The 17,631-nt window shown below is 44.0% G+C and overlaps 2 protein-coding genes across 2 annotated transcripts; both read left to right on the top strand.

The window, feature by feature from the left end:
* Positions 1 to 5,619: 5,619 nt before the first annotated feature.
* LOC142061470 (ovomucoid-like) lies at positions 5,620 to 11,249 on the top strand. The gene is made up of 8 exons (XM_075102579.1): positions 5,620 to 5,939; positions 6,905 to 6,924; positions 7,712 to 7,848; positions 8,363 to 8,420; positions 8,689 to 8,825; positions 9,400 to 9,460; positions 10,490 to 10,599; positions 11,068 to 11,249. Exons 1-8 carry the CDS (start codon positions 5,885 to 5,887, stop codon positions 11,111 to 11,113), a joined length of 624 nt encoding a protein of 207 aa, XP_074958680.1. The 5' UTR covers positions 5,620 to 5,884; the 3' UTR covers positions 11,114 to 11,249.
* Positions 11,250 to 13,493: 2,244 nt separating this feature from the next.
* Positions 13,494 to 15,666, top strand: LOC142061472 (ovomucoid-like). Its single transcript, XM_075102581.1, has 4 exons — positions 13,494 to 13,592; positions 14,417 to 14,433; positions 14,871 to 14,986; positions 15,458 to 15,666. The coding sequence occupies exons 1-4, from the start codon at positions 13,538 to 13,540 to the stop codon at positions 15,501 to 15,503; spliced, it is 234 nt and encodes a 77-aa protein (XP_074958682.1). The 5' UTR covers positions 13,494 to 13,537; the 3' UTR covers positions 15,504 to 15,666.
* The last annotated feature ends 1,965 nt before the right edge of the window (positions 15,667 to 17,631 follow it).

A 17,631-nucleotide genomic window follows, 5' to 3' on the forward strand; every position in this document is an offset into this window, starting at 1 on the left:
GTTACTGTGGCAGTAATGGACTGGCACCTCCAGAAATAGCTGCTTTCTCTTTCATACGTATCATTATCTGTGTATGAACTTCTGCACCTCTAGCTCCCTCAAGGGAGGGCAGAGCCTCAGCTCACCCTGTTCTGAGATTGCGTGAAGCAGGTTCCAGATCCTGGCCGCAAGGACTGCAGAGCCATAGGCTGATGGGGATCTCACTCACAGACCTGGGGCTGGGCCGAAAGCCCTGAGTCCAAGGCTTTGCCACTTACTCAAGGAAATTCTTCCTCATTTACCTACTACTCCAGATCAAGCTCATAAAAAATTGTTATTCCAGTCCTCCTGACCTCTGATCAAGAGCATAAAAGGAAACCTTTGCTTGTTTACAGCCAGCCCTTCCCAGAATGTACAAACTTGGTGTGTTACTTACCAGGAGGAAGGAGATGTAAACGTCAAAGGTTAATTACCCAGTTGTCAAGAACACTTTGTGGTCTATAGACATGCCTGTCAATCTTATGAAACAGAACTGAAGGGACTGAGCACTGAAGACATGTTCCTATGATAAATTAATGAGACTTGGCAGCTCACTGTGAAGAGATGATCCCTGTGCTTCATGGCAGACCGTAACCTGGCTCCTGAGCCAGCCTTGCCATAGCCTTCATACTGTAGTCACATCCGGGATGCTTATCCCTCTGTAAACAAGCTTTTGAATGCAGCTGTTCAGGGATCAAACGATCTTCCTTGAGGCCTTTGTGTTCCTCTTTGCTGCTCAGTAGCATGCAGCAATTTCTCATCCCAACCATACTGAATTACTTTTCCCAGCCCTGCTAGTTAGTCGATTAAAATATCTTACTTCTGCCTATAAGCCTTTCTTGGCAATGACACTCTTTGGTGGCTTGCATAGCTGTCTGAAATCCAAGAGACACAGCCATGATCCCCCTGCCGTGTGCTACTCTGATGAAGTGCGTGCTGCTAGATGACTGGAAATGCCTCATCTGCTGTCCTTTGGAGATGTGTTCAACTATTCCCCTGGTTTATATAGCCTCAAAGCAATTTGCTTTCATGGCAGAACATGGTTATTCATTCTGTTTTAACTGTGCATAGAGCTATAAATAATGTCTCCTTGCAGATAATCTACTGATTTTTTTTCTACCTTTGGAAAATTTTCTTCTGACCCCAGCTCCTGAAGGAGACTTTCCCAGCTTTAGCAGTGAAGTTGCCAGGTTGACTCTTTCCTGCCAGGCAGCCATGAACAGTGTCAATCCCAGGTCAGCTGCTACGTCCGTGCAGCCACCTCTTTTTTGTTCCCGCTTGAGCTGTGGCAAAGATGAGAAAAGCAGTCATGATGTACAGCTGAGATCACTGAAGTGACAGGAAAACTGATTGAACCAATGATTTCCTCTTCCTCTGACCAGCTGCAGGATAACATCTCCTGCATTACCCCCAGACCAACCTCCCTGCAGTATGTTCACTTCAAAGAGCAATAGCCTGAGCCAATGTCCTGCTGTTTAATGCCTCCTTTTTCTGCTGCTTATTCTAGCATTTTCCTGCTTTCACGTGAGTAACTCTTGCCCTATACAATGGAGCCCTGACCCAATGTCCTTATCATCCACAAACTGCCCAGAGCTGGAGCACAGCATGAGCTGTTGAGGTGAGAAGTGAAGGTATGTCCTCAGAGCTGATGCTGCTGAGACCCGCATCTGGTCCAGGCTGCAGCACAGCAGTAAAGTGGCTGCTATTTTGGTGGCTGATTTTCTGTGGTGCAGATAACTGCTGTAGGTTTGAATGCTGATGTTCTTCTGGGGAAGCATTGTGATGGCAGGGGGACTGGGCTGTTGCAGAGTGGAGATACTTGGAAATCATTGAGAGCTAATAACGTTCTCAAATGTGAATAATTTAGTGTGTTGGGGGTTTTTTTAACAATGATTACAATCTACTCTTTTTGTTGTACATGTTACTGGTCACCCCCTGTAAAAATGTGCTGGGAGCTCTTTGTACCACTTACCTGTGGCCCTTTAGCAAAGGTTGTAGGAAAACTCTGAGGCTGTTCTCCTGGGTCATCGAGAAGTATTATGTTCCTTCATTAGTAAAAAATATCCATAAGAGAGAACATTATGTAAGTACTATATATATAAAATAATTCAGGTTGGAAGAGCTCTCTAGAGGTCTCTAGACCAACCCCTGCTCAAGGCAAGGTCAAAGTCAGCTCAGGGTGCTCAAGGCCTTCCTTGTTTAGCTAGGTTTTCAATATCACTGAGGAAAGACGTGCATGACGTCTCTGGTTCCTGTGCCACTGCTTGATCACCCTCATGGCAAAGAATAACTCCTCATGTTCAGTCACAATTTAATCCTTTTGCTATGCAGCTGTGAGAAGGTTCTGTCTCTGTCTTCTCTACAGCCCCATCAGGGTGCTGCAGATAGCAATGTAGCCATCTCTTCTCCAGGCCCAGCTCCTTCAGCTTACCCCTATGCCCTGTGTTCCAGCCCCTGACCAGCCTGGTGGCCTCTACTGTACTCATTCCCACGTGTTGACATGTGTCCTTGCAGTGGGACCAAGTACAGTGAATTCATTGCATAAATAATGTGAAACCATGTTAGCCTTCACCTGCAGGGTACAAAGTTCTGCACATGGTTTTATTAGTTCAGGAAAACGTTCACTGGCATTACCTGAAGCAAGTTCTATTTAATAAGCTCATGAAAACATGGATATGTATTCATATTGATATGTTTTAGTTGTATCAGTGACTTTGAACTAAGCGATAAAGAAAACTGCCTTTGGGCACTAGGTGAGAGGCAGATCTTCTATTTGTTCTATATCAGTTTCTCCAGGCGTGTGGCTCAGTACAAATAGTCATCGGCCACACTGTGGCCAAGAGAAAGACAAAGATGGAAACTGCAGACTGAATTTTATTTAGCAGGGATTTTGGAGTGATTAGAGGCAATTTCACGATAAAGCTACAACTAATTATTGTTATTTCCCACTTTTACAACAGCTATTTGTTAATTAAATAATGTGACAAAACCCAGGAATGTTTGGAAGAGTGTATTAAATAATTTGTCGTTCACTTATCAGTGTATTACTTACACTGAGAAGACATGTGTCTGCTAAGAAAATTCCCTAACATCAGTTTTGATTCTTCCAGATAATGTGAAATAGATACTGGCAAAAACTGTCATGGGAAATGTAAAACAAGGAACTCCTTGGGTAAGCAAGAGAGGATGTTATATGATGGCCAAATTCCTCTCTAGTGTCCACCAGCAGACCCTCTGGTGCTCAGGACCATAACATATGGTACCCTGAGATGTGGCACTGCCTTTGCTTACTTGCAGATCTCTGCCCTCGTGCCGGCTTCTGTACACATGAGGATTTTCCTTTAGCCAAATGGTCATTAGCTTTATGCTGCAGCTGACTTTGAGGATTAGAAGACCGTAATGAAGTGGATTACAGTACGAGATCAGTGGCAGGATTGCAGACCAAATCCTCTTTCTAGCTGTTCTTCCGGGAGTAGCTAAGAACTGAGCAACCTGTCCTACAGCATGAGCTTAGCCAGCTGTGGGATTTTTCCATGCTGTTATCAGAGGCAGGATAACGTGGAGCTGTAACCTCAGGTGAGGAGGCTGTGGATGTTCGTTGGCTGCAGGCTGTGCGTGAGTCTGAAACCTGGTGATTTCTGGGTGTCATTTTTGCAGCTTCCTAGAGAGGGTACCTGAGTGGCTCAGGGGAGACTGGTGTTCCCCAGTCAACACTTAATTGTCATAGACTTGAGGGTCCCTAGAGTGTAGGTGAGAGAATGAAGGAATGGATCTGCTGAACATCATGTGGGTGTTGTGGTGGTTGGAGGGAATCTGGGTTGCTCGAGGCCAGTAAGTGCCAGACCCAGTGCTGAACCTGGCAGATGCAGTGGAATTCTTTCTCTGGTGTATACAGGTAACACACACCAGCCTTTGGCAAGAAGGTGCTTTCCACCCATCAGGAGAGGTCAGTCCTGCCTAGAGGACAGCACCATCCGGGCAGGGAGCAGTCTGGAGCAGCAGCATGCAGGCACCAGGCAGGAGGTAACCTGTCAAAAGCTGCCTGGAAAGGCTGGCAAGGATAAGTCACAGAGGTCTCACTGCTGGCTGGAGAAAGCAGTTGCAAAGTTCATGTTTGACCCAGAAAGATGTACCTCGCTCTAACTGTGCAGAGGCTATATGTCTGAATTGATGAAGGCAACAAGCATGGCATGTGACAGCAGCCTCAATGTGCTCCTATACATGCTCACAGAAAAGTATTTGGCTTCAAGAGACACCATCCACGAGGCACATTAGGTCAATATGTCTTGAAGATGTACCAGATCTGTCCAAAATATTCATTCATGCTCCGTGTAATTTATAGAAACAAACCCAGCAGCATAATTATTTTAATCGTTCTCCTTGTGAAGAAACCCATCTCTTTTAGGTAAAAATGTAACCTATATATCCATGCAGCCATGCTGCAGCCTTCGTAACATGTCAGTGCCCAGGTTAGGTGATTCCATGCACTATACAATTTATAATTTAAGGATCAAAGTATACCTGTTAGACCACTGTGATGTATTAGACACCAACTCAATTGCTTGGATTAACTTTCAATGATTTCATCTGAATTTCATTCGATTGATGGGTGGTGCCTTGTTTGTTCAAGGGAGCACCTGTAAAACATCTTTTGCTCTGCAGCTGCCATGGTGCTGAAGTCAATCCTGAGCAGAATGCTTAGCTCCCATGACCAAATGAACCCAGGTATGCTTGCAATTTCAGACCTGTGAAAGGGATCGTGGTGAGAAACTTACATTAAAGGCAGAACCCACTCCTGCAAAATTACACCTACTAAAACAGGAGAGGTCCAGACCTCCTCCTGGGAAGGAGCAATTTGGAGGTGGCTTAAAGGCTGGAGGTGTAAGACAGACAGGAAAATTGGGACAGGCTTTATGTTTTAAGTGTCATTTTCTAAAATATCTGTAGGGCAAAAGGACCTACTGTACTTTCAACCATAGTTGGTGCTATGTAAATAGGTTCCAAAACCTTCAGTGTCTTTTGTTCTTAAGATGGCTTAGTGGAACACTTTGAATTGGTCAGTGTGTTTAACTGTGACTAGGTCTGTAAATAAGTGCTCCCTGCTGATGAGGTTCAAGTGACATTTTTAGTGGTATTTGACAGAATTTAACCTGCTTTCAAGTCTTCTACTGAGTGCTTCTATATCCAGGCAGTGAAACTGTCAAGAAGCCCTTTCTTTTATCAAACTAATACTTAAATACCATTACCTTCACAGGTTAGACACAGTCCTGCCAGACTCACCTGGCAAAGCTTGACCAGTTCTGCTGATGGCAACGCCACACCTGACCCATGTTTATATCTAGTGGTGAATACCTGGGAATGCGGAAAAAACCCCACCCAAAACCAGAAAGGAAAGCAGAGACTCTTAGCCAGATCTGCAAACAGGGTAGTACTGCATGCTCTGCCTAAGCTGGTCCCTGATAGGAGATGTTGCTCTGCGGAGATTAATAAAGGATCTGCTTTTTACTGCCCTCAATATTTTGTGCTCCTTACATTTCTATGAGAATCCTTAAGAGGTTTCTTTTGTGTCTAAAAGGCTGTTTGTTTGGTTTTGACCACTGATAACTTGTGACACTTGTCTCAAGCTATTAACCAGATGTCCCGCCAAAATCAATTGCTTTGCAGACACAGACCATTACCTGAAAGTCAAGACCTCAATAAATATTACCAGCTTCATTGTACCGGTGACAGATTCTGCTGGTTGTTTTACGTTACAGTTGAACAGTTTAGACACTGCATTTGTATATATTTGTAGTCAGCCTTGGAGAGACCATCTTATGAGCAGAGCAGGAGCAGGCAGCCTGCAGACTCAAGAAATACTTCCACCATGATCATGGCAGGCGTTTTCGTGCTCTTCTCCTTTGTGCTTTGCTGCTTCCCAGGTGAGTAACTCTCAAGGCCCTGCAGAGGCTTCATGTCTGAGTCCTGGCTGTCTTTAAAGGGATAAGATAGTGGTTTCAAAGAGAGAAAATCTCCTCCAAAGAGCTAGACTGCCTTGGTAGGTTGGCATTGCATAGGATGCAGGAGCAGATTTCAAGATACTCTTAAATGGATCACTGCTTTAGCTGGTCATCTCATAAATACAAATAACTGCAAGTGGAGTTCTGTGCTATTACCCTTTTTACACTGGTGTTTTAACAGTTAACCTGCTTACACTTGTTGTATAAGTACAACAAGTGGATAAATACTTGAAACAAGGCTGTAACAAGGTGGTCACACCTCCAGTAACTAGTCATGAAAATATTGTAATGACACAAGCAAGTTCTTCGCAGGAGCCTGGCAACTTTCCTGCTGTACTTTTGCTGCTAATGGGTTAAAAAAGAGATGAACACAAGCCCGAGTCTGATGTTCTCACTGCATATTTACATCTGATGAAATTACGAAGTCAAAGACAACGTTTTTTCCACACTCAGCTTCTTTAAAATGCATATTCCTGATAACAGAGGCTGTATGTATTTGCTTATCCTGTAGGTGACTATTTGCACGTATCTGTATTGATTCAGGTTTCTTTTCAGATAAATAACAGCGGGTCTTTAGGGTCAAAGCAGATGTGTAAAAAGATAAGGAAGGAAAAGCTATTCATTTTAAATTAATAAGTATACTTATCTCAAAATAAAAAAGAACAAAGCTATTCAAAAGTGATTCATCACAGCCAGCAATAAGCAACACTATGATACTTATCAAGATAAAAAAAAATCATACATAGTTTATTTAGTTCAGGAAACCAAGCACTGGAAATCGTTCCGTTTGGTCCTGTGTACAGGAATTTTACATTCAGATTTCCGGCTTTAACTGAGGTCTTACGTTGGCTTTGTTTCACACTTTCTGCCTCTCTTTTCTTTTCCAGATGCTGCCTTTGGGGTTGAGGTGCGTGGAAGATTTCTTTCTGTCACTTTTCTCAGGCATGTGTCCTGGTAAAGCCATAACCAAAGGAATGGGAAAAACTTCAGGCCTGTAGATGCTTAGCTGTTTTTCACCTCGGGTGAAGTTAGTGTCATTGTAATCACATCCTACAGTGTAAAGCATTGAATTATACTGTTCTTGGTTCTACGTCTATGCTGTATGTTAATAATGTAGTAATAGTAATGATACAAAATTTTTTTATTAATTTTTCACCAACTTTAAACTGGTCTAAGCTTTAAGCTGGTCATATATGACCGCCTCTAAACTGTTAGCAATAGACTGTGGTATCAGAGCCCAACCAAAGGCAACCTACTGAAAGAATAAAATACTATGAGACACTCCAGGTTCTACACACCAGGTCATTAGTCTTGCTCCTCTGAAAAAACCATGATCAGTGTGTTGAGAATGAAAAAGTAATAACAGCAGTGCACTGGAAGGGGCCACAAGAATATAAGAATGAGGGACCAATGGGTAGCCTTGGTAAAATTATGCCAAGTGAGAAACCACCACTGATTTATCCCATCTGGGGGGCTACATAGCTATAGCCCTCTCCTCCTCTTCCTCTGCTGCTGTGTGTGGAGGTCTCTGCAAGAAGGATTCAACTGTTACCTCATTGATCCACCAGCACAACTTCGTGCTGTGGTAGTAAAAATCCCGCTGCAAGGTTGTATCTGGTCACTGTCTCATGCAAAATGAGAGCTGTGAATGTAAAATATCTTCTCCACACTGTTGCTGTACGTTCCTTTGGCAGGTGGACTGCAGTTCGTATTCCAAAACTACAAATGAGGAAGGCAAAGAGGCGTTGGTCTGCACCAAGATCCTCAGCCCCATCTGTGGTACCGATGGAGTCACCTACAGTAATGAGTGCCTGCTCTGTGCCTACAACATGTACGTACTGCACAGGGGATCTCAGGCAGCAATGCTTAGGACTCCTGGCAGCACTACTTTTCAACAAACAGTGATCCGTGATATGTCAGTTGTGCCAATTCCTTCAAAATAACCTTGGGTGTCACTGCATGGCACTCCGTTGCCTAAACATTGCTTTAGTCACCGTGTCTCTGTTGCTGATGTAATTTATTCAGGTTTTTCTTCTCCAGCTCAAGGATCACCCAGATGACAGCCCCTAGGGCACATCTCATCACAGCTAAGCAGAGCAAAAGGATGCAGAGATGCTCTGCTCTGAACTGCCCAAAATGGTCCTAAAGCTCACAGGGTCATTAGAACCCTGCCAGCCAGTCAGTGCTGGTTGGTCAGGGAGGATGGCACTACCTTCTCAAAAAATATGTACAAGCCTGACTGATAAAGAGTCAGCTATCTTTTGTATTAGTTACATATTTCCGGCACCTAGGATGTAGCAAGACGTCTTTGCTGTACTTCCTAACATTTGTCTTTCCCTCTCCAGAGAATATGGTACCAATATTACCAAAGACCACGATGGAGAATGCAAGGAAGTTGTCCCTGTAAGTGAAACTAAGGGCCATGTCTCACTTCTGAGTAGCCAAATCTGCTTATTGACTCTCCCAAGAAATAATTCAAACACTAAATAAGAGGACATATGAGATGTCAGAGTCTTGCATTTGCCATCTTCAAGTCATCATAGTGATGCACAAAAAAGTGTTTTTCCTGCTGTGGTGGTATCCCGGGTGGCCAAACAGGCACACTGAACAGATCCACTTGCTTCCTATAAGTAAGCCTTCACCAGTGCTGCTTTGTGTGTTCTCTCAACAGGAGGACTGCAGTAGATATCCCAACACGAAAAATGAGGACGGCAAAGTGGTGTTGCTCTGCGACAAAGACCTCAGCCCTGTCTGTGGTACCAACGGGGTCACCTACGACAATGAGTGCCTGCTGTGTGCCCGTAACCTGTGAGTACTGCGTGTGCAAGAGCACTGCTGTGAGGGACAAGCGCTTAGCACTCCTGGTAGCTGCTCTTCTGAATATCAGGACTTCTACCAAGGCTTTTTCTGTAAGGCGCTTGGACTTTGACCCTCGTCTTTCTCCGGTCACTAGACCTGGTTTTCCTTTGTGATTAGAAGGAAAACTGTGCCCTTGATCTAAAGAGAGTAGCAGAGGGCTGGGTGGGGATATAACACAGGACAGAATGCTTCTCTTAACTAAGTTAAGAGGGTCTATGTGGCAGATGCTGCCTTGCAGAGGACAGCAACTAACATAAGGTGTATCTACATTGCCACACAACCTAGCTACTAGTTCATCGTAACACCCTGGACCCTCCCTTGTCCTTCACACTATGATGTAAAACAGGACTCTATCAGGCTGTGGCACCACTTGAGCTTGTATTTAGAGCTGTGTGGACACAGCCTAAACTGAACCTCTCCGGTATCCTGTACATTGTACCGGAGGCTGCTCAGCATTGCTGGGATGCGGGGTTCAGCAAAGTTGCTCGCAGAGCTCCCTAATGCAGGTGTCTTCCCTTCCCAGAGAGCCTGGAACCAGTGTTGGCAAGAAGTATGATGGTGAATGTAAGAAGGAAATTGCTACAGTAAGTGAGCTGTGTGATGAGGGACGGGGTTTCAGTCCCATTGATGTCAGAGAAAGCACTGCCAGTCTGCAGCAGCCCCCAGACCAGCAGCATCTTACAGGAGTGTAACTGCTGCTGTGTTTCAGCACAGGGAAGGTTTTGCTTTCTCCACACATAATACACATTATCCACACAAATGTCAGAAAAGGAAGAGGGTGACCGCACAGGAACGGATCAGTAAAAGAGTAGTAGCAGAAATAATCCATCAGGGCAGAATTGAGAATGAGAACAAAGAATGGCTTTTGAGGTCAGACCAATGACCCATCAAGCCCATGATGTCTTGATGCAAAGCCTGCTCTTAGCAGGGGTTGTAAGGAGATTGTGTAGGAGAGAGTAAGAGTAGAGTGAGTATGTATGGGACTTCTAATCTTCCAACCTCTAGTTATTTTCAGGTGATGGACCTCAGCTAGGTGCAATTTCTGTGTAGTCAGTAAGCCTCTGTGTGTTTCTCCTCTGTGAAATTCCTCAGCCTCTTCCTGGATCCATATATATTTTTTGCATTACGATACCTCTCAGCAAGTATAGCACCCATTGCACAAAGAAATAAAATCCCACTCTCACAGCATCTAGCTAAGTGCTGATCTTCCTCTTCTAAGGCTACAGGGGAGATACTGGACCCTTATATAGGCATCACCACCTACAATTTTCCAGACACCAGTGTTTTTCCATTTAATTTCCTGGCCAGGCTGGGAACACGGTGCAATGTGATCACAAGCATGGAACATTCACCGAGTGAACTGCTGCTACTTTGAAATGCTGTGGTCAGGTTATTATATGCATCCCTTCAAACAGGAAATTATGATCTATTTTTGTATTATTAAATTCTCCTGGCATAGGGGAAACTGACACCTCGGTTTATATCAGATTGTGCAAGGAAGTTAATTACTTTTAGTTAGATCATTACCATTAGCACAGCAACTGTAGCTAGGGGTTCAAGCCCTTCTGCTATTGATGCCTTCATATCCTTCACATTAGACTTTTTTTTTGCAGGTTGACTGCAGTGACTACCCTAAACCTGTCTGCTCGCTTGAGTACATGCCTCTCTGTGGCTCTGACAGCAAAACATACAGCAATAAGTGTAACTTCTGCAATGCAGTCGTGTATGTACAAACATGATCACATTTGTGTTATCAGTTGCCTCCTACAGGCACAAATTTGCACAGTTGCTGCTCTCTTGTTTGCTGACCAGCATTGATTAGGGATTTGGGGCAGGAGACAATACCAGCTGTCATGCCAATCATTCTTTTTTTTTCATCAGAGAATACAAAGATTGCTAGTGTGAGTGATGTGAAGACCTTTAAACTTAATGGAGTTTTTCTTGCATGTTGCAAACAAAATTATATTTGAAGTTTCATTATAGTTCCCAAGAATATTTTCAGTTTCAGAAGGGGTTAAATCATTTCACTCGTCTCTTAATAATCAAATAGCTAACGGGGCTCTTAGTCTGCATGTTCTTTGGTTCTGGGGCAGGATCCTATCTCATGCCTTCTCTAGGAGACAAGCAAAAGGACAGATTATACCAGGCAGGACTCTGTGTCTAATCCATTTTTTCCTCTCCTCACTTTCAGGGACAGCAACGGGACTCTCACTTTAAGCCATTTTGGAAAATGCTGAGTATTGGTGCTGAGAGAATTCACCACAGGATCCCCACTGGCAAACCCCAGCTAAAGATCTCACCTCAGTTCATCTCACCCTCTGGGGAACTCAGCTCACTCCTGATTTTCTTTCTCAATAAACTAAATCAGCAACATTTCCTTGTCTTGTTTCATATGTTGTCTCATGAAACATTTTCTTTTGATTTGTTGAATGGCGATGCTCATAGCTCTGGGACATAACAAGAACAACATCCTGCTCCTCTCCCTCCCATAAAAGGCAGAAAATGAAATACAGATGCATAAACCTCAGAGCTGTGTGACTTTGCACATAAATGATAGTCAGCCTGCATTAGTGTTTGGACCCTTTTAGACATTTGACATTGTAAAGGGCTGAAGTGATGACACTAGCGGATCTCTCCCAAGGTATTTCTGGTGCACTTTCCCTATGCAGGCATCGTCAGCAAAACCCATTCAGACTGTGGTGGTGTCTGCACCAAGAGCTGATCCCTGGCCTCCTGAGTGCAGTCCTCACAGGAAGCGTAGCACTCTGCAAGGGCAGTCTGTTAGCAAAGCCTACCTGTCTAGGTCCTCCAAAGGACTTATTTCTAGGCTTTTCTCATCTTGAAATTGTCCTTTAACAACCTCCAAGTGTTTTAAGATAAATGCCCTCATAGGGATGGCTCCCTCTCCTGCATACTTGTCTTCTCTCTTAGTTTTTAATAACATAATACTCTTTACCAGCCCAAGGAGTATTTCAGCAGTGTTTCACAATCCAAGGACAAAGAATCATCCTGGTTTTTGAGAGTGTGACCTGTCATTGGTGTATTGTCCATGTAATTTATTTTGCTTTTGTCCTCTGTTGGAGTATTGAACTGGTGGTTCACAAGAGAAACATAAATAAATTGGGCATATCCCTTCTAAAAAGTAATATCTCCCATATGCATTTTTTCTAGGAGCCAAAGGGAGGGGGTGCTTCTTTCTCTTGGTTGAATGAGGTCATCCAAAAAAGTGATGCTTTGGTGGTAAAACAAAGGATTTAAGTTGAGATGAACAAATGGATGAAGAAGCAATTTCCAGATTGGATTCAACTTTTCTAGAGCCCAGGCTAGGGTCTCATATCATTCTGTCATCATGAGACTATCAGTCCATTACTGTAAATCTAAGCTACAATGTTAATGGCTTTTAGGGGAAATGACAATTGTAAATTCTTTGCATATGCCCATAAAAGTTGCTCCACCTCTTGCTCAGTCTGGGGACTTCAGTGTCTGGGACACCCTCTTGCTTGCCTTCCTAGTTCACTGCTTTCCTGGTTTCACTATAACTTAATGATCCTTTACTGGGATGAAGCATGAAAGTAGAGACTTGCCACTTTGGTAGCAGTTCATTCAGTGTTTTGCTTGTGAAAAAGCACTGCACATAAATAGGCACTGATAGATGCACACAGAGAAAAATCTGGCAGCAGTTGCTGCTTAAGTTTGTACAGTTGCTCTTTCACCCACAGGAATTTTCTATGGTCCTTGAGAAGGAATCAGTCACATATTTCACTTGAAATAATGACACAGAGGGTGTATCTAACATATCTAAACTTCCTGTTACTCCTGTTGATGAAGAAGCATTCTTCCTGGCTGTTGTGGTTTAACCCCAAACAGCAACTCAGCCCCACACAGCTGCTCACTCACTGCCCCCCAGTGGGATGGGGGAGAGAATCAGAAGGATAGAAGTGAGAAAATTCGTGGGTTGAGATAAAGACAGTTTAATAAGTAAAGCAAAAGCTGCACACACAAGCAAAGCAAAACAAGGAATTAATTCCCTCCTTCCCATGGGCAGGCAGGTGTTCAGCCATCTCCAGGAAAGCAGGGCTCCATCGTGTGTAACGGTTACTTGGGAAGACAGATGTCATTGCTCCAAACGTCCCCCCTTCCTCCTTCTTCCCCCAGCTCTATATACTGAGCATGACATCAATCACACATCACATGGTATGGAATATCCCTTGGGTCAGTTGGAGTCCACTGTCCCAGCTGTGCCCCCTCTCAGCTCCTTGTGCACCCCCAGCCTACACGCTGGTGGGGTGGGGTGAGAAGCAGAAAAGGCCTTGGTTCTGTGTAAGCCCTGCTCAGCAGTAACTAAAACATCCCTGTGTTATTAGCACTGTTTTCAGCACAAATCCACAACACAGCCCCATGCTAGCTACGATGAAGAAAATTAACTCTACCCCAGCCCAAACCAGTGCACTGGCTTACAGCACGGCTTACCTCTGTCAAAAGACCAGGAATGTTACTTCAGAAGACAGGTGGATAAGCCAAATATGAATGCACACAAACACACCCCCCCCACACAAACAGGCAAGCGTACATATAAGCATGGTTACCACCCGAGGGCAGAATTAAGGCTACGTTTACTGAGCAAGGCACAGGCTCCTCCGCACGCAGACGCTTCAGCCACCATGAAGACAGCAGGCGTGTTGCTGCTCTTTGCTCTAGCCTTTTGCTGCATCCCAGGTGAGTAGCTTCACTGCCTCCTGCTCTGCCTTTGAGTAAGCACTGACTGTGTTTAAAACCACAAAAGCTTCCTCAGACTGGAAAGAGCTTCATTCTACAAGGACTTATTTACTCCTAGAAAGATAGTGTTGAAAAGACTTGACATCAAAGACTATCACTTATGGGGTAATATTTTAGCAACAGAACTGAGTGGGTAAGAACAACTGTGGGAACAGCTCTACTCTCAGCACTAGTTTATGCAAAATGAAAGAAGTGACATGTATGTGGTACAACCCGGAGACTCAGACATCCAATATTTAACCTCTGAAATGTTGCAGAAACACGAGTTATTTTACTGAATGAAAGTGAATATTTCTTGCAGTTAACCTGAACTGCGATGTAATTTGAGAGCCTGAACCATTGTAGAAGCTTTATAAAAGTCCCATTTCTCTTATTTATGAGCTATTGTGGCAATGCATGTAAGACACTCCCTCCATGTCCTTGCAAGTTGTGTGAACCTGTTTGCTTCAGTAACTTCTTTACCTTTGAGTACATGTTGTGCTCTACCCTTGGAACCCTGCAAAATACCTTTCTCTTCTTTCATTTTGTACATCCTTTTCCATCTTGGCTGTAAGCCTCATTAAAAAAAAAAATTATAGTACAGAATCAATGTTGTAAACATACGATATGGCACAAAACTTTGCCTGAAAATCCTGTTGTCAAAGAAATAATTTGCTAACAAACAGTGAATTGAAAGTTGAGCATTCAGGGCATGCATTCACAGATTTTAACTCTAACTAAACCCATTTATATAATATTTCCTTTTTTTTTTTATTATTTTCCAGATATTGATGCACTGCAGGTAAGGGACAGATCTTTCTATTCTTCCATAATTTCTTTCCTTAAAGCAGTTTCTGCAGAAATCCCTATAATCACATTGTGATCGAGCATTTGAAACTCCTGAGTCATCCAGCTGCCTGAACAGTATTTGCCACAGATACTATTGGGTGAAATTCCCATTTTCATCTGACAATAGTTTCAACAAGTAGTGCAGTATTCAGTTCACGTCCAAGTTTTTGTCAAAGTTACTGCAGCAGCATTTACGATGGTTACACAGGCTCTACATTGCTGTAGGCAACGTACCACTGTACTCCTCTCCTGTCCCTGGGCTTTTTTCAGCATCTGTTTCTGGCCAGTACTGGGGGAGCTCAGGGTGTGTGTGGCGGCTCCTAATGTCACCTTTCTTACACATCTGTTGTTGAGAACTTTTTTGTGAACATAGATTGCATCTATTTACAGGGCTACTGCAGCAACTACGTGGCACCCAGTGCTGTCTGTACTCTGGAGTACAACCCACACTGTGGGTCCGATGGTGTAACATATGGCAATAAATGCTTATTCTGCAATGCATTCCTGTATGTATGAAAATAAATCTCTTCACTAACTAAATGGCAAACTAACTTAGCTTAAACTAACTAATTAGTCTTGGAGACTGGTTGGACAAGCAAAGTTCTTTTATTTTGTGTTTACCTGCTCTCTTACTAGCAAGGATTAGGTTTTTACTGGGAGAATTTGCCAGGAATTCCTTTCTTTCAGGTATAAAAAGGTAACATTTAGTAGAGGTCTTCACTTCCCTCTTAATTAATTTGCTGAAAAGCTCTCTTCCAGCAAACAAAGTCTACTTCCTATGGACTATTTGTTCTTTCTGTAAATTAAATCTTTATCTTTTCTTTGAATGTTAGTAATACAAAGAAAGAGCTGGAACAGTGTTCAGAAGTTGTCTGTTTTGCTTAAGTTCCTCTATGATATAACCTTAACCAAAGGGAGAGACAGATAGTAAAAGCCCAGATATTCTGTCTCTGAGGTACTGATTTCTTTCTCCGCAGGAGAAGCCATCAGACTCTTCAATTGCAGTATCTTGGAGAGTGTTAACTTCTTGACAGGCTTCAGCTCAGAAAGAGGAGTCCTCCCTGGCAATGTTCCCCATGGCTGATGCTCCCCTAAATCCCTGTCCTGAACCTTGAAAGCTCCTGATGAATCTTGAAACCTCTGCTTAATAAAAAAAGCCATTGGCATTTTTGTCTTGCTTTAATAATACGTCTCATTCTCTTTTAGCTAAGATGTTGCATGATTACATCACTGCAACAATCCTGGGGTGCGCGTATTAACAGGAAAATTACAGGGAGAGGGAATACATTGTTCTGATCTACAAAGAAATCAACCCCAACCTCAAAGGCAATGGGTAGATCCTGAGGGCATCTGCCTTCATCCAGCTTTCCAAAAGAAAACCGGGGCAGGCGATGCATCCTGGTGCAATTCTCCAATTGATTTATTCCACTAAGGGCGTCTTGGATAGTCACCCTGCTTTGGTGAGAGGAGCTGTCTGCCTCCCTAACCACTTCTGTCAAATACCTGCTGCCTCACGCCTACATTACTGTATGCTGCACTTTGGTGGCATGAAGGAGCCCCAAGCAAACCTGAACATACACATAATTAGAGACAGTCCCAAGACTGTTGCAGCTGGGTGTGTTTCGTGGCTGCTCTGCAAAAGCCATGGAGGCACCCAGGGTCTTGCTGGCACTGGGAGCTGCTCGTCTCTCTTTCTGTTTCCAGAGTTAGCCCCAATATCTTATGCCCATAAGAGAAGTAGTGAAGAAGGGCAGTTGCCAGTTGCATCTGTTCCCCTTGCAAGTGGGGATGGAAACACACCTTTAGGTGAGAGAAGTCCTTTTGCAATCTGCTTTGCCTCCCAAAGCAGCAGGACAGGGTGTTTCCTCTGGGCAGGCAGATACCTGGCTGCCCACGTTCATGTTTGCAATGTTCATTGGTGCCGAGTATTGCAGAAAACCAGTGGGCAGTCAGTCCTAACAGACCTGATGTTTGGAGGACCTCTAGCAATTGCTGCTGCAGCCCATTTCTGCACCTCACTCACCACTTAGCTGCTGCTTGCAGGTAATTACATTGACTGTTGCTTGTAGAGGATCCTTTGAGATTCTCCAGCCACTGGAAATCTCGGCCAATGAAAGGAAGGACTCAGAGTCATAGCATTACTTTACTATTCATTAACAGCAAAGCGCTGGCAGTGTGGCATGCTGTACAGGCAACAGTCTCACAGTCAAATAGTTAATGATCTTAAGTGACAATGTGTCACTTTCCAGAGACTGGAGAGAGAAGCTCTCTGAAGGGAGACAATTTATTTCCAAAAGACATGACTCTCTGCAACCATTTAGTGCCGAGTCCCTTCCCGGGCTGGAATGTCCCTCCTGTGAGAGGGAGGTCTGGGCGCAGGAAGGCATTTCAGTGTCAGATGCAATTTCTTAGGACCAAGGCAAATTGAGGCTCTGGGACGTAGTGCCAGGGGTGTGTGGCTCAGGGGCTTCATGATGTTTCTTGTCCCCATCCGCTGCATGAGGGACTCAGGGGTAAGAGCTCCAGCACTTATTTTCTTTTCTGTGGAGCAGCGGAGACAATGAGGCTGGTCCCCAGGAACCATGATGCCTTGGAAACAAGCGGAGCTCCCGATCATGCTCAAGATCCCAGTGGTCCTCAGAGGGCATCTTCCAGGGGCCATGTCCACTAAACAGGAAAATCCACCAGGAAATTGAGGGGAAACTGTGAGCAGAAGTGAAAGGGGACAAATCCTCCACCCTGATGCAGAGTTATGCAGTATTACTCAGGAGTAACCGAGGGCAGAGCAGGACCCCAGTGGCACCCCAGACCCCTTGCCCCGGGGGAGCAGCTCCTTAGGATGGCGAGGAAGAGAGTCGTCTTTTATGGGCACTGCATTGGAAATAATTTTTTTGTTGTTGCTCAATAAAATCCTGTCACAACCACACAGAATCCTCTCACCATTACTAATCTAACTCTCCCTCCAGGAAATTCAAGGCAGGAAACATTGTCTGCCTGCCAAGGTATTTTATGGTACGATTCTTTAAGCAGTACCTCAGCACTTTATGTCATTATCTGATGTTTGTGAATTTAGGAAATGCCATTCAATTACCCCACACCTGATTAACACATTGCATGCAGTTATTTTGTTCTGCTCTATTTTATATCAATG

Source organism: Phalacrocorax aristotelis, chromosome 8 (genome assembly GCF_949628215.1).
Source record: "Phalacrocorax aristotelis chromosome 8, bGulAri2.1, whole genome shotgun sequence".
Lineage (NCBI taxonomy): Eukaryota > Metazoa > Chordata > Aves > Suliformes > Phalacrocoracidae > Phalacrocorax > Phalacrocorax aristotelis.